The following is a 16,379-nucleotide window of genomic DNA, read 5'->3' on the forward strand; positions in this document are numbered from 1 at the left end:
TGATACAACATTTCTGATATTTTTAAATGAGTCTTCATTATATTGTTTCCTCAAAATTAAGAATTTCAACTGGTGGTCAAAATCGGCTCTTATGTTCCAGTCACTTCTGGGTCACAGGATGGCCCATGCCTTCATGCTGATACTCTGAGCCTTTCCCCTTTGCATGAAAAACTTGATCATCTGTGGTAAATTTACCAGAGAGGCACTTGTTTGCTTCTAGCTTGCATCCTTCTAGGATTTCGGCTAGCTTATGAAGGACACAGTCATGTTGACATCCATACTAGTACCGCCTTGCAGCCTGAAAGAATATGCTTCTAACTCTGCTTCTGGTAAATGCAGAGTTGGCAGGTCTTATCTGAGCCGTATCAGATGTAAAGACCCCATGGGCTGGGAAGGATACTGTATGTGAACATGATCATGAAGCCAGGCCTCATGGCGTCTTTCTCCTTTGGATTGAAGTTGGGGACCACTGTACTTCACACTGATGTAAGGGTTTGAGCTTTCCAGGCAACACCCATCAGCTTCAACAATAGCCCCAGAAGCCTGGGGCAATTCTTATATACTCTATAAGGTATATATTTGCCTTTGGCCTGGATGCTGATGCACTTCTTGCTCATTCTACCACCTGTTTGACACCATTCACCCCAAATTGTCTGAAGTGAAACTGTGAGGAGGGCTTGGGTGAGTGAGGTGTGTTATGGTGATCTGAGTGGGCTCTTCTTTTGGCTGTAACTGAGCTGCCTTTAGCTTCTACATTTCCTGATCTGTTCAGCTTGCCACAATTGTCTATATCTTATTTTCATCTGGTTCAACAGGTTCTTCAAAACCTTCCTTTTCCTTAGCTTTCCTCCTTGATTTCAACAAAAAGTGGTAGAAACCCTCCCTCTTGCTTGTTATTGTCCACAGAATGTGAGTGCCTGCCCCCTTTCCTGCATCAGAGAGAGTGACTTCCACAGTATAGTAGGTAATGTTGTGGGTTTATTTGCCCCACATATATGCAAAGAGGCTGATTCCAGAGCTAAAGGGGGTTGAATTATGAGGAAAGATTAAAAGAGCTGAGCCTATATAATTTACGCAAAAGAAGAATAACAGGTGACATGACTAAAGTGTTTAAAATTATGAAGGTAATTAATACAATGGATCAAGACTGATATTTTAAAATGAGTTCATCAAGAACACGTGGACACAGTTGGAAACTTGTTAAGGGTAAATTTTGCACAAACATTAGAAAGTTTTTCTTTACACAAAGAACGATAGACACTTGGAATAAGCTACCAAGTAGTATGGTAGACAGTAAGACTTAAGGGACTTTCAAAACTCTTTGTTGTTTGGAAGAAATAAGTGGATAGGACTGACGACCTTTATTGAGCTGAATGGACTGTTCTCGTCTAGATTGTTCTAATGTTCTAATGTTCTAATGAGTCCAGTCATGCCTTGTTTTCACTGTGTATAGTGGCTTATCCAGCATAGTAACTACCTTTTCCTGTCTTTGGTGAGAATACAGGAGGTGATTGGGTATACTGTACATGAATGTCACTGTGAATATAGGTGAGGTCTGTTGGTTCATATATTGTTGCAGTCAAATATAAGGCACAGCCACAATAATTACATGGCTGCCCGAACTGGGTCAAGCCCAAACTGAGTGCACCTTAACCATAAAGACTCAAAAAAATGACCATTGAGTAAAGCCAAATTGAGCTAAAAGTTCTCTTTTCAGAATACAATAATCAGCAGCTACTCATACTCTCATGTCTAAATCATAGTATTCTTTCTATGCCTTCCTTGCCCATTAAGAAAGGACCAAATATACCTATGCATTATTTTTGCAACCAGCATTATTATGTACCTGAAGTTGACACAGCAGTTCCAACAGTGTTTGAATTTGGAGTTCATCATGTTTGCAAGGGTCATTAAGTCTGTCATTGCTTCACAAAATTTTGCTGACTACACCATTGTAATAAACACAAAAATAAATAAAACATTTGGGGTTCCAGCTGGGAAAAACTTAGTTTATTATGAAGGGTTTTTTTAGAATCAGTATTTAAGCTGCAATGCTTACTTCCATCTTTGCTATAATTTCATACTTCCAGTAGAACTTGCGTTGTTTTTCACACCTGAGCTTATTTTCTGCATGATCTGCAAATTTGGTATCCCAGGAAAAATGGTATTTGAATTCTTATCAGAAAAAACATCCCATATACTGTATTTTATCTTAAAATATAATAAATTTATTAACCATAATGTTTTAAAGAATTTACACAAATACAGTATGCTTGTATTGTATAATTTTTGCTGTTTAGTTTGTTGAATCAATATTTTCTGTAAATTTTTAATTCTTTAGAATTCTTTAGTGCGACTACTGACAGCAAAGGAGAGAGATCGAGCTAGGGATACATTTATCAGCCTTGACACAAATGGCAGTGGACATATTACAAGAACAGACTTCATGAAATCACAGCAGACCTGGTTTCGAAAGCACACCAAAGGATCACAGTCTTGCAATGGAAGGTAAGGCAACTTATAATTGTCTGTCCACATAAAGCAGACATTTTTTTAAATTACCATTTTTGGAGATTTTAAGATGAAAATAATCTAACTGCTTGATGTTATGTGACTTTCATGTAAAAACTTTTTTTCTGTGAATTTATAGGGAGTCAAAGTTATTGGATTTTACCATTGCTGATTTTACACCTTATAGGAGTAAAATTCACCCTGTGAACTACTAGTTTGAGTCGTGTATTTTTTCCTCCCAAAGACACACGAGCATAAAAAAAGTTTTAATAAGAAAAACAACACTCAACTAAACAGTTTACCAATTTTAATTACCTTAGCATTTGAAAAATAAAAAAAAATGTGAATCCCCCAGTGGGCCACCACCTGTAGGCGGAAAAGCAGCTGAGTGCATAGCCTGGGTGGCGGACAAAAGCAGAGACTGTGGAGGACTGGAACCCAGAGACACAAACTGACTCTTGGGATGTGGAATGTCACCTCTCATGGGGGAAGGAACCGGAGTTGGTGGGTGAGGTAGAGAGATACCAACTAGAAATCCACTTGGTTCTGGATCCAAACCCTTCAAAAAAGGCTGGATTGTTTACTCTGGAGTTGCCCGGAGAAAGAGGCTTCTTACTGAGTCCCTTCTAGGTCGATGTTTGGAGGTTTGTCCTACACATTGAGAGGGCTGTCTCTGTCTGACTGAAGGTCACAGAAAGGAGAACTCTAACTGCCATATTTGCTTTCTCCCCAATTGTCAGTTCGATATACCATACCTTCTTGGAGACCAAGGAAAATGACTATCAATAAAGCTTAAAGAGGTTCTGACAAACCATCAGGAGATTCAGAATGGGAAGGTAGAGATTCACCCAGGCTGTTCTCAGCAAGGGTGGAGAAGTGCTGACCCAGACTGAAGATGTTGTCTGGCGGTGGAACGAACACTTTAAGGAGCTCCTGAACCCAATGGACACACTCTCAGTGGAGGAGGCAGAGCCATAACCTGAGGGGGGATTAATTACCATTTACCTTATGGAGGTCACTGAGGTAGTTAATCAAGGTGTGGATAAGATGTTGCCAGAAATACTGAAGGTGCTGGACATTGGTGGACTGTCATGGCTGACATGCCTTTTCAGTGTTGTGTGGTCATTAGTACTTGTGCCACTGGAGTGGCAGTCCAGGTTGGTGGTCCCCATTTTTAAAAAGGGGGACAGGAGCATTTGCTTCACTTATTGGGAGATCACAATCCTCAGCCTCCCCGGAAAAGCTTATACCAGGGTACTAGAAAGGAGACTCTGCCCAGTTGTGGAACCTTAGATCCAGGAGCAGCAATCTATATTCCACCCAGGCTGTGAAACAGTGGACAGCGGGAGGGTACATGGAATTACACCCAATTGGTCTACATGTGTTTTGTGGACATAGAGAATTTGTATGACCATGTTCCTCAATTGATTCTGTTTGGGGATGCTTGAAGAGTATGGGGTTCTGGGGCCCCTAATAAGGGCTATTCTGTCCCTGTATAATCATAGTGAGAGCAGTGTCTACATACTTGGAAAAACATCAGCACCATTACTAGTGCCAGGGCTGTGTTTTGTCACCTATCCTGTTTGTAATTTTCATGGATAGAATATCAAAGCAGATCCAGGGAGGGAAAGGGGTCTAGTCTGGTGGCCTTAGAATCACATCACTGCTTTTTTCAGATAATGTGGTCCTGTAGGCTTCATCGGGCTGTGACATCCAGCATGCTTTGCAACGGTTTGCAACCAAGTGTGAAATGGCAGGGATGGGGATCGGCACCTCCAAATCTGAGGCTATGGTCCTCAGTAGGAAAAAGTGAACTGTCCTCTCCAACTGGAAGATGAGTTACCACCTCAAGTGTAGGAGTTTAAGTACCCTGGGTTCTTACTCATGAGTGACGAGAAAAGGGATGGTGAGATCAACAGACGGATTGGAGCAGTGACAGCAATCATGTAGTTGCTGTATCATTCTGTAATGGTGAAGAATGAACTTGATTAGAAGGTGAAGCTCTCAATTTACCAGTTAATCTTTGTTCCTACCCTCACCCTTTGGCCATTAGCTTTGCGTAATGACTGTAAGAATGAGATTGTTGGTACAAGTGGCCACAATGAGCTTTTTTGCACCTTCTCTTAGACCTTCCTCTTTTTCTCTTGCCTGGCAGCTCTATCCTTAGCATCCTTCTCCCAATATACCCAGCATCTCTCTTCTGCACATGTCCAAACCAACGCAATCTTGCCACTCTGACTTTGTCTCCCAACCGTCCAACCTGAGCTGACCCTCTAATGTACTCATTTCTAATCCTGTTCATCCTCGCCACACCCAGTGCAAATTTTAGCATCTTTAACTCTGCCAACTCCAGCTCTGTCTCCTGCTTTCTGGTCAGTGCCACTGCCTCCAACCCATATAACATAGCTAGTCTCACTTCTCACATAGAAGGAAGGTCCTGTAGACCTTCCCTTTCACTCTTGCTGATATTCGTCTGTCACAAATCACTCCTAACACTCTTCTCCACCCATTCTACCCTGCCTGCACTCTCTTTTTCACCTCTCTTCCACATTCCCCATTACTCTGATCCCAAGTATTTAAACTCATCCACCTTCGCCAACTCTACTCCTTGCATCCTCACCATTCCACTGACCTCCCTCTCATTTACACACATGTATTCTCTCTTGTTCCTACTGACCTTCATTCCTGTCCTATCTAGAGCATATCTCCACCTGTCCAGGGTCTCCTCAACCTGCTCCCTACTATCGCTACATATCACAATGTCATCAGCAAACATCATAGTCCATAGGGACTCCTGTTTAAACTCATCTGTCAACCTGTCCATCACCATTGCAAATAAGAAAGGGCTCAGAGCTGATACCTGATGAAAACCCACCTCCACCTTGAATGCATCCGTCAACATATCCTGTACAACTCTTACATACTTCTCTGCCACTCCCGACTTCCTCATACAATACCACAACTCCTCTCGAGGCACCCCGTCATATGCTTTCTCCAGGTCCACAAAGACGCAATGAAACTCCTTCTGGCCTTCTCTATACTTCTCCGTCAACACCCTCAGAGCAAACATCACATCTGTGGTGCTCTTTCTTGGCATGAAACGATACTGCTGCTCACTAATCATCACCTCACTTCTTAACCTAGCTTCCACTACTCTTTCCCATAACTTCATGCTGTGGCTCATCAATTTTATCCCCCTGTAGTTACTACAGTCCTCACATCCCCTTTATTCTTAACACTAAAATTACCAGAGCCTACGAAAAAACTCGTAATTCCGTCCCACCTTAAATTGCTTCTTAAATCCCTTCACACCTCTCCGCCAGCATCCTTTGTCTTCTAAATGTGCTGATAAAGAGAAGCTAGGAGCAGCCGGCTATTCCATCCACCCACCAATTTAGAACGTACACGAACTTCTCTCAGCTCATGCCTTGATTGAGTATCTGGGAGTGAAGTGGAGTTTTAGAGTGGAAATAATAGATCGTTATTTGGAATACACGCATTTCATGTCTGTTCCGTTTCTACAGTAATCTGTGCCAACACATTGTTAAAACAGAAAAGTTTTTTATATTCTAGTAGTAGATGACAAAATGTAGGCATAAACTATATAATGTATGAAGCCTGAAGTCCAAATAGCAAAGAAACATTTTCACAAGAATAACACAATTGCGCTTTTATTCAAAAATATAACTGCAGAAACAAAAAGCCGCCTTAACTTGCGACATTGACAGTAGTTTATTGAACTGCCTCCGTGGTTCAATAAAATCAGGAATTGGGAATCAAGAGGTCATGAGTTTGATCCTGCGCCCCTCCGCTTTGAGAAGTACACTGCTCTTAGTCTTACTGTTTTAGAATAACAGCATACATTTGATTTCAGTCTGTAACAGCCGGTGCAATTTATGATCCTTGTAAAGGTTAGCTTTTTTTTATTCACTTTTCATTCTCTCAGTCGCGTTCAGAATCAATCCATACAACCCCATCTGACACGGCTGTTTTCACTAAAGACGCGCTATAGCTCTGCAGTGTACCACGATGCATACTAACGCCCCCACCCCTGGGTTCTGACACACAGACACTGGCGAAGCTGCCTTCTTCGTATCTCACCGTCACTTGCTTTTCTTTTTATTCAGTTTTATTGAGTGTTCCTGCCAGTCCCTGCATGTTGCTGTATGCTGTTTCTTTTGTACTCCAGGACATGCAGAGGAAAGAATGGTAAAGAGCAGTAACTTCGGCGCTATATGCAATCATCAGACACTCCCCATCTGCCTGTGTCGTTCAAACACAGGAACATATATTGATATAAAAGTATAACAAAAGTGCACTTTTATTCAAGTGCACTTTTTCCATCGCCTTTTCTTGTAAGAAGCAATGTACACACTTCTCTCTATGCTGTGGTTTCTATTACACACCTGAAAGAAAGAGACAATATATGTGAAAATATAATCGCACTAATGCAATATTATTTGAAAACGAACAGCGTCAGATCGGGTGTGAATTTATGCAGGAACTGGAAATTCTCTGATGCGGGACCTTCCCCCAGGGAAGAAAGTACAGTGTCAGGTGCTCATTCAGTGTAATAGGAACCATAGCACAGAGAGGTGTGTACACGGCAACAAGTACACGTGTTGTAAATGTAGGAAGGACGGTCCTTGGGTGTGTGGGAACTGTTAATATTTGAATGTGATTATTTTATATAGCACGGAATGAAAATCAGCACTTCTTAGCATTGCACCATGCAAGCTGTCGTATCAATCGCTTACTGTAACTTGCTTTCTTTTTCTTCGGTTATACAGGTAGTTTTGAATAAAAGTGCACTTGTTTTGTTTGCGAAATGAAGTGTCTGCGTGCACTTTTCGTGGCATTACACGTGTATTTTTTGAGCATGCCCGTTTGAGCATGCTCAAACACAGGAGCATAAGTTGGTGTAAAAGTATAACAAAACAACGGGCAGATGGGGAGTGTCTGATGATTGCATATAGCGCCGAACTTACTGCTCTTTACCATTCTCTCCTCTGCATGCCCTGGAGTACAAAAGAAACAGAATACAGACGCGCTATAGCTCTGCGTTGTACCACGATGCATACTAACGCACCAAAAAAGGGTTCTGACACACAGACGCTGGCGAAGCTGCCTTCTTCGTATCTCACCATCACTTGCTTTTCTTTTTATTCAGTTTTACTGAGTGTTCCTGCCAGTCCCCGCATGTTGCTGTATGCTGGATATTTTCACATGTATTGTCTCTTTCTTTCAGGTGTGTAATAGAAACCACAGCATAGAGAGAAGTGTGTACATTGCTTCTTACAGGAAAAGGCGATGGAAAAAGTGCACTTGAATAAAAGTGCACTTTTGTTATACTTTTACACCAATATATGTTCCTGTGTTTGAACGACACGGGCAGATGGGGAGTGTCTGATGATTGCATATAACGCCGAAGTTACTGCTCTTTACCATTCTTTCCTCTGCATGTCCTGGAGTACAAAAGAAACAGCAGGTGTGAAGGGATTTAAGAAGCAATTTAAGGTGGGACGGAATTACGAGTTTTTTCGTAGGCTCTGGTAATTCTAGTGTTAAATATCGGCGCCAGTACACTTCTTCTCCACTCCTCAGGCATCCTCTAACTTTCCAAGATTCCATTAAACAATCTGGTTAAAAACTCCACTGCCATCTCTCCTAAACACCTCCTTGCTTTTACAGGTATGTCATCTGGACCAACGACTTTTCCATTCTTCATCCTCTTCATAGCTGTCCTTACTTCCTCCTTGCTAATCCGTTGCAATTCCTGATTCACTATCTGCACATCATCCAACCTCTTCTCTCTCTCGTTCTCTTCATTCATCAGCCTCTCTAAGTACTCTTTCCATCAGCTCAACACACTCTCCTCGCTTGTTAGTATGTTTCCATCTTTATTCTTTATCACTCTAACCTGCTGCACATCTTTCCCAGCTTTGTCCCTCTGTGTAGCCAATTGGTACAGGTCCTTTTCTCCCTCCTTAGTGTCCAGCCTCTCATACAACTCTTCATACGCTTTTTCTTTAGCCTTCACCACCTCTCTTTTCACCTTGCACCTCATCTCCTTGTATTCTTGTCTACTTTCTGCATCTTTCTCCTATCCACACCATAATAGAACAATTTGAATCCACCTCCGATCCACCTGGCCTTACTCCCCTTCCACTTAGTCTCTTGCTCGCGCAATATATCAACCTTCCTTCTCTCCATCATATCAACTTACTCTCTCCCCTTACCAGTCATACTGCCAACATTCAAAGTTCCTACCCTCTGTTCCACTCTTTTACCTTCCTCCTCTCCTCCTACCTCCAGACATGTCTCTTCTTCTTCTTCTTCTTCAGCCAACAGTAGCCCAATTTTAGCCAGCACCTTGTTGACTAACAGTACTGACTTGGAGAGAATGTTGCAACTACGCACAGATAAATATTATATGTGGGAATTCATATTCAGAGTGCTGAATTCATTAGGAATAGGATAGATAGATAGATAGATAGATAGATAGATAGATAGATAGATAGATAGATAGATAGATAGATAGATAGATAGATAGATAGATAGATAGATAGATAGATACTTTATTAATCCCCAAGGGGAAATTCACATAAGCCAGCAGCAGCATACTGATACAAAAAACAATATTAAAGAGTAATAAAAATGCAGGTAAAAACAGACAATAACTTTGAAAAATGTTAACGTTTACCCCCCTGGGTGGAATTGAAGGAACAATCTCCTCAGTCTTTCAGTGGAGCAGGACAGTGACAGCAGTCTGTTGCTGAAGCTGCTCCTCTGCCTGGAGATGACACTGTTCAGTGGATGCAGTGGATTGTCCATGATTGACAGGAGAATGTTCAGCGCCCGTCGCTGTGCCACAGATGTTAAAATGTCCAGCTTCATTCCTACAATAGAGCCTGCCTTCCTCACAAGTTTGTCCAGGTGTGAGGCGTCCTTCTTCTTTATGCTGCCTCCCCAGCACACCACCGCATAGAAGAGGGCACTCACAACAACCGTCTGGTAGAACATCTGCAGCATCTTATTGCAGATGTTGAAGGATGCCAGCCTTCTAAGGAAGTATAGTCGGTTCTGACCTTTCTTACACAGAGCATCAGTATTGGCAGTCCAGTCCAATTTATCATCCCATCTGCACTCCCAGGTATTTATAGGTCTGTACCCTCTGCACACAGTCTCCTCTGATGATCATGGGGTCCATGAGGGGCCTGGGCCTCCTAAAATCCACCACCATTTCTTGGTCTTTATGTTGTTCAGGTGTAAGTGGTTTGAGTAGCACCGTTTAACAAAGTCCTTGATTAGCTTCCTACACTCCTCCTCCTGCCCACTCCTGATGCAGCCCATGATAGCAGTGTCGTCAGCGAACTTTTGCACTTGGCTAAATATATAGACTGCTATATATATATATAGACTGTCTATATATATATATATAGACTGAACAGGACCGGAGAAAGTACAGTCCCCTGCGGCGCTCCTGTGTTGCTGACCACAATGTCAGACCTGCAGTTCCTGAGACAAACATACTGAGGTCTGTCTTTAAGACAGTCCACGATCCATGCCACCAGGTATGAATCTACTTCCATCTCTGTCAGCTTGTCCCTAAGGAGCAGAGGTTGGATGGTGTTGAAGGTGCTAGAGAAGTCCAAAAACATAATTCACATAAACATAAAAAACATAAGCACTACCCACTGCACCAGCAAGCCAGCCACTATTTACATTTTGAAAAAAAAATGAATAACTCTCACAAACTTTACTTATTGTTGTTAAAATTTTTAATATTTATAATTTCCCTTCTCTCTGACTGATTATACTATAAAAATTACATTCATTTTATTCTGCTCATGTAAGATGTAATTTTTAGCTTTGCATGATGTGTATTATTCATGTGATTTTCACTATTTATTCAACATTTTAATTACACTTTCATACAATCATTTATTAATTTTCTTCTTATTATAGTTTAGTGTTGTGGAGAGGCAAAGCCTATCAATACAGCATTAAGGACAAGGCAAGAACCAAATCGAGATGGAGTTACATTCCATCACATACCACTGTAACACACATGTTTAACCACACTCAGTAATACTAGACCAGTTTAAAATAATCAATCAACTTTACCAGTATGCCATTAGAATGTGAAAGAAAATGGAGAGAATATATGGGTACCACCTGCACAGAGATTGAGAAAATATACAGACTTCACACAGGGTGCAGTTTTTCCAAGTTTTTCCTAAAGATTCTGTAACTGTGAATCAGGAGCACTGTTCACTTTCATATAATTGAAAAGTACACCTGTGTTACCTTTGCCTTTTTAAGTTTAAAGCAAATATGCTAACAGAGCAGTGGTGCATCATCAGTTGAAGAAGTCTTCAATTATATTTCACCTTTTCAACCTCCCTTGTATTTTTATTCTAACAGTGTGATGTAATGGATTAAACTTTAATTTATAAATCCCAATCTGTGACTCAGTGCATGATCCTGTGCAACTTATGTGACTGGCTTCTGATCTAGTAGTTAAAATGAAAGCACACATGTTGTATCTGTGTCCAGTGTACAAAGTAATTCAATATAAATACTGTATATCATAATTAACTTAATGTATTTGTTTTATGTAGATTTGTGTAATTTACATAAAGTCATGGCTCAGCTATGTTTAATTTAATAATTATCGCTTTTTGAAGTTGTCAGTTCCTTCCATAACATTCAAAAATAGTGTTAATTTTTATATATAATAATTATAATGCATTTATTTTTATATGTATTTATTTTATATATAATATAATTACATATATATAAGTGTATTTTTTAATTTTTCTTTTTTTAAACCTGTTCATTAATTTTAAATGATTTAACCTTGTCTGTCCTACGCTCACACTTTTTAGTTGTTAATATGCTCTCAGACAATCTGAAGGTGCATATGTCTTCATCTAGTTTTAAGGCAATTTGCCTGGGCAGAATTGGCCCTGTCTCTTCCTAGTCCCCATAAACTTAATATGTCCATTTTCTATTCACTAAGATTAGAGTCACTTATTTAACCATCCCACCTTCTCAGCATATTGTTGATTTGCCTGTGACAAAAAAAGCATGATTAAGCACTTGCATGCAAGTGAAAAACAGTCTCCTAATGAGTTCAAATTTGCATATATTTACCCCAAATTAATAACTTTTGAGCTATAATGACTTCTTTCTATATTGAGATGACTTTGGTGGAATCCACATCCTTTCTATAAGCTGTTAATAACAAAGCCTTTTTACTTTTATGTAAGATGCTTTTTTAACTATGATGAAACTGTTTCGTACTGCATAAAAACTAGGTGTGACTATGAACCCAGGCAATCTAGTACATGCTTTAATAATTGAAATTAACTTTTAAAAATAATTGATGTTCTTGTCATCAACATTCATCTTACTGTACAAACAATAGCAACTGAGATTTGAAGATGTCACAACAATTAATTCAAACATTTTTATCTGTTAATAAACTTAATAAAAATAAATACATTTTCTTTTAGTAATTTTTATTTGACCTGCTTTCAGCTATTTGTGCTACCAAATAATGATGCACTGTGCATAGCATGTTTGCAAAACCTTGGCAACAAATGCTGAATGATCTACAGTCAGGAGAACTTATAGGGCTCCTTATAGGTGGCTCTGAGGCTAAGGATCTATGCTGGTATTCCCATCACTGCCAAAAGAGATCCTACTCTGCTAGGCCCTTGAGTAAGGCCCTTAACCTTCAATTGCTCCAGGGGCGCAGTACAATGGATGACCCTGCGCTCTGATCCCAAGGGGTATGCGAAAGCTAATAAATTCCTAATACGAGAAATTGTATAAGGCGAAATCAAGAATAAAAAAAAAAAAACTTAAGCAAAAATTGTACAGTCTGTCACAGTGTGCCCTAAATACTGAAAGTGAGGTTCCCAAATTCACCATAAAGGATGGCCGTCTGAATTGTATATCTGGTGCAGTCTACATTTATGTTTGAACACATTTCTTTAAATTTTAGAGAAAAGCCAAGCAAAATTACACCTTTTATTGGGTAACTGAAAAGATTACAATATACAAGCTTTTGATGCAACTCAGGCTCCTTCTGCAGGCAAGGTGTAATACAGAAACTGGAGTTTAAAATTTAGAAAATGAGTTTTGCCTATTGCAGCTCTTTCAGATGATTGCAAAATTTGAAACATGGACAAAAAGATAAATTAACAGTGCTATACCAAAACTGAAATGAGCTCACATGGGATCCATAACTACCTTCTAGTCAGGGTGAAGCATCTGCAAATCACCTTGTTAGTAACACCTCACTAGGCCTGTAATGCTATACATTTCAACAAGGAGACTTGGGCCGCTTGCACTTCTTCCACTGGCTGCATTTGGTATGCAGATAATAGTTTGCCCACTCCTGTTCTAGATTCGGCAAAATGGTTGCAAATGCAAATTTGGGACATATATAACAGATGAAGTTTAAATATACAGTATGTATCATTTTTGCACATATGAAATAAAAAAATAATTTACACTACCTGGCCAAAAAAAGTCACACACTGTAATATTTTTTTGGATATTCTTTAGCTTTGTTACGGCATGCATTCGCCTTGCTATAATTTCAATAAGCTTATACAATGAAACATTTATTTCCATCCTGATTTGCCTTAATTTTTTGCCAAAATCTTGCGTTAGTGATAAGAGAGTCGGACTGGTGCATAAAGTCTTATCCTGTACATCCCAAAGATTCTCAATGGGGTTAAGGTCTGGACTCTGTGGTGACCAATTCATGTGTGAAAATTATGTCTCATCTTCTTGAATGAATCCTGGCATTATTATCTTGGAATATACCCATGCCATCAGGGAAGAAAATAATCCATTGATGGAAAAACCTGGTTATTCAATGTTCAGGTAGTCAGCTGATCTAATTTTCTTTGGACATATAACGCTGCTGAACCTAAACCTGACTAACTGAAGCAACCCCAGATCATAACACTACCCCCACAGGCTTGTACAATAGGCACTAGACATGATGGGTGCATCCCTTCATCTGCCTCTCTTCTTACCCTGATGTGCCCGTCACTTTGTTACAGGGTAAATCTGGACTTATTAGTCCATATGACCTTTTTCCATTGTTCCAGAATCCAAACTTTGCTCTCTGGAAAACTGAAGACTTTTTTTGCATAATTAGCCTCAAAGATAAGTGGTTTTCTTGAGGCTACACAGATATTTAGTTCCAGTACCTTGAGTTCTCTTTGCATTGTGCATCTGAAAATGCTCTTTCTTTCACTATTAAATATAGCTGTGAGTTGTTTTATTTTACGACTTGATTTCACCAAACATTTAAGTGATCTCCTACCGCAATCATTCAAGATTTCTTTCCAAACAAAATTCTTCCTCGAAGATGTTGGTTCACCACTATCCTTCCAGGTTTTAATAATGCGTTAGACAGTTTTTAACCCAATTTTAGTAGTTTCAGCAATCTCCTTAGTTGTTTCCTTTGCTTGATGCAGGCCAATAATTTCACCCTTCTGAAACAGTGTAACATCTTTTCCACCACTTGATATGTGACATGGTTATTTAAGAAATGAGAAGCTACTCATTACATCAGCTTGGGTTAAACAACTTGTTGACAGCTGAAACATATTAATGACTTATTACTTTTCTAGTGGATGGCTCTTCCTTATTTGCTTGGTCAAATCCAAGTGGTCACTTCATTTTTGGCCTGGCAGTGTATATAATGGCAAAAAGGAGATGTGAAACTTTAAAGTACACCATATAAAAAAGACATAGTAAGATAGTGTACTGAAGGAATTAAGGCAGATAACAGAATGTTGAGTTACATTGCACATAATGTAGACAACAGTTTAAGGGAGGCTGTGCTTAGTGTGTGCAACAACCCTTTGAGACTGTATTTGTAATTTTCTATCATGTTTGATATTTATCATACAAAAAAAAAACCTAATGGCACTGGAGAATGTCCAGAGATGATCTATTAGAGTAACTCCAGAACTGCAGTGTATGAGATACAACCAAAAGAATTGAATATTTCAGTTTATGCAAGCAAATATTAAGGGCATGAAGGAAGGATTCAAAATTATGAAGGGAGTGTATATTTAGAAATTATAAATCCAAATCAGAAGAAAGTATATGTAGCATACTATATCACCCAAATAGTCTTGTAACCTACTTTCACAATAGCACATCAACATGCTTGATATACAGTGTGTATGACACTTTATTATTACTGTCAAGAATAAACATTTTGTAGTTGTTTATGACCTACAGTCTAAGCATTCAGACAAATGTGATTTATGTTAAATTTACTCCCATGCAATCATTAATATGCTGGTTAGTTTCATAGGTTGCTGAGGATTAATTTAAATCATTATCTTTAATAATAGTCAACCATTTATTATCAAGTATTGAAATGAATTAATCTTTTTATGGATAGACATATGGTGTTTACATTGGGTAGTTCAGGGCTATCAGAACAAGTGCACCATATGGCCAAAAGTACATGGATGATCTCCAGATTATTGACTTTAGGTGTTTCAGCCATTGTTAACAGGGGCATAAAACTGAGCATAAAGCCATGCAGTCTCCACTAACAACATAATCAGTAGAATGGGTTGTACTGAAGAGCACAGTGATTTTAAACGTTACGTATTTTTGTTACAAATGAGTATATGAAATTTCACCTAGATCTGCCTTGGTCAACTGTGTTATTATTGTGGAGTTGAAGCACCTATAGTATTACAAGTTACATAATTAATTTAGTGCAATCCATCTGTGTGCAGTTGAGAAGTTACACACATTTCAGCAAAATCCCACGTTTAGTTAAAAAAGGTAACTACAAGGTAAAATGCCAAAGAATATATTCAGTAGTATTTTTGTCATGTGCTTTATTTGAATTTTTAAGCATGTTCCTTCCATTCATAGTTTAACACCAGAGCTTACGAAAAAACTCGTAGATCCTTCCCAACTTGAATCGCTTCTTCTTTTGTTCTTTAAATGTGTTGATAAGCAGCAATGTGTTTCCTCAGCTCAAGTCTGTTTACCTGCGTGTCAGTTGCTTAGAGTTGTATAGAGTGAGAAATCAAGCAAAATGACACCTTTTATAAATACTATATCGTTATTTGGAATCCAAATGAATAAGTAACATGCGAGCTATAGCGCGTCTTTATGTGATCCAAATCAATAACATGCGAGCGCGTCTTTATGTGATCCATATAAATAATATTTGAGCTATAGCATGTCTTTATGTGATCCAAATAAACAACATTCGAGCTATAGCGTGTCTTTATGTGAAAACAGCAGTGTCAGATGTGTAGAGTAGGATCGTGAATGCGACTGAGAGAATAAAACTGAATTAAAAAAAATAAAACTAACCTTTACAATTATCGTACATTTATACCGACTGTTACAAACTGATTGAAATCAAATGTATGTTTTTATTATAAAATAGTAATTCATTTCTCAAAACGGACTCGCCAGGGATCAAACCCGTGAAGTTTTGATTACCAGTCAATAGCTGATACCGTTGTGCCACCGAAGCAGTCATAGTACAGTAAATATGTGTCAATGGCACACCCTGACGCGTTTTTTTTCTGCAGTTATATTTTTGAATAGAAGCACACTTGTTCTGTTATATTTGTACCTTTTGTGAAAGTGTTTATTTGATATTTGGAAATCAGGCTTAACACATTATACACTTCATGTCTACATTTTGTCAAGTATTACTAAAACATGAAAAACGTATCTGTTTTAACGATGTGTTTACATTACATAGATTGTTGTAGACACGGAACACACATGAAATGCATGTGTTCCAAATAACGACATAGTATTTATAAAAGGTGTGATTTTGCTTG

The 16,379-nt window shown here is 39.0% G+C and overlaps 1 protein-coding gene across 3 annotated transcripts in view; it reads left to right on the plus strand.

The window, feature by feature from the left end:
• phf24 (PHD finger protein 24) overlaps window positions 1-16,379 on the plus strand; it is a 333,884-nt gene that overhangs the window by 259,997 nt on the left and 57,508 nt on the right. For all 3 annotated transcript variants that reach the window (XM_039759156.1, XM_039759158.1, XM_039759159.1), the window contains exon 6: window positions 2,342-2,508. In XM_039759156.1, the coding sequence (XP_039615090.1) occupies window positions 2,342-2,508 (167 nt within the window). The remainder of the gene's footprint in view (window positions 1-2,341; window positions 2,509-16,379) is intronic.

Source organism: Polypterus senegalus, chromosome 7 (genome assembly GCF_016835505.1).
Source record: "Polypterus senegalus isolate Bchr_013 chromosome 7, ASM1683550v1, whole genome shotgun sequence".
NCBI classification, from domain to species: Eukaryota; Metazoa; Chordata; class Cladistia; order Polypteriformes; family Polypteridae; genus Polypterus; species Polypterus senegalus.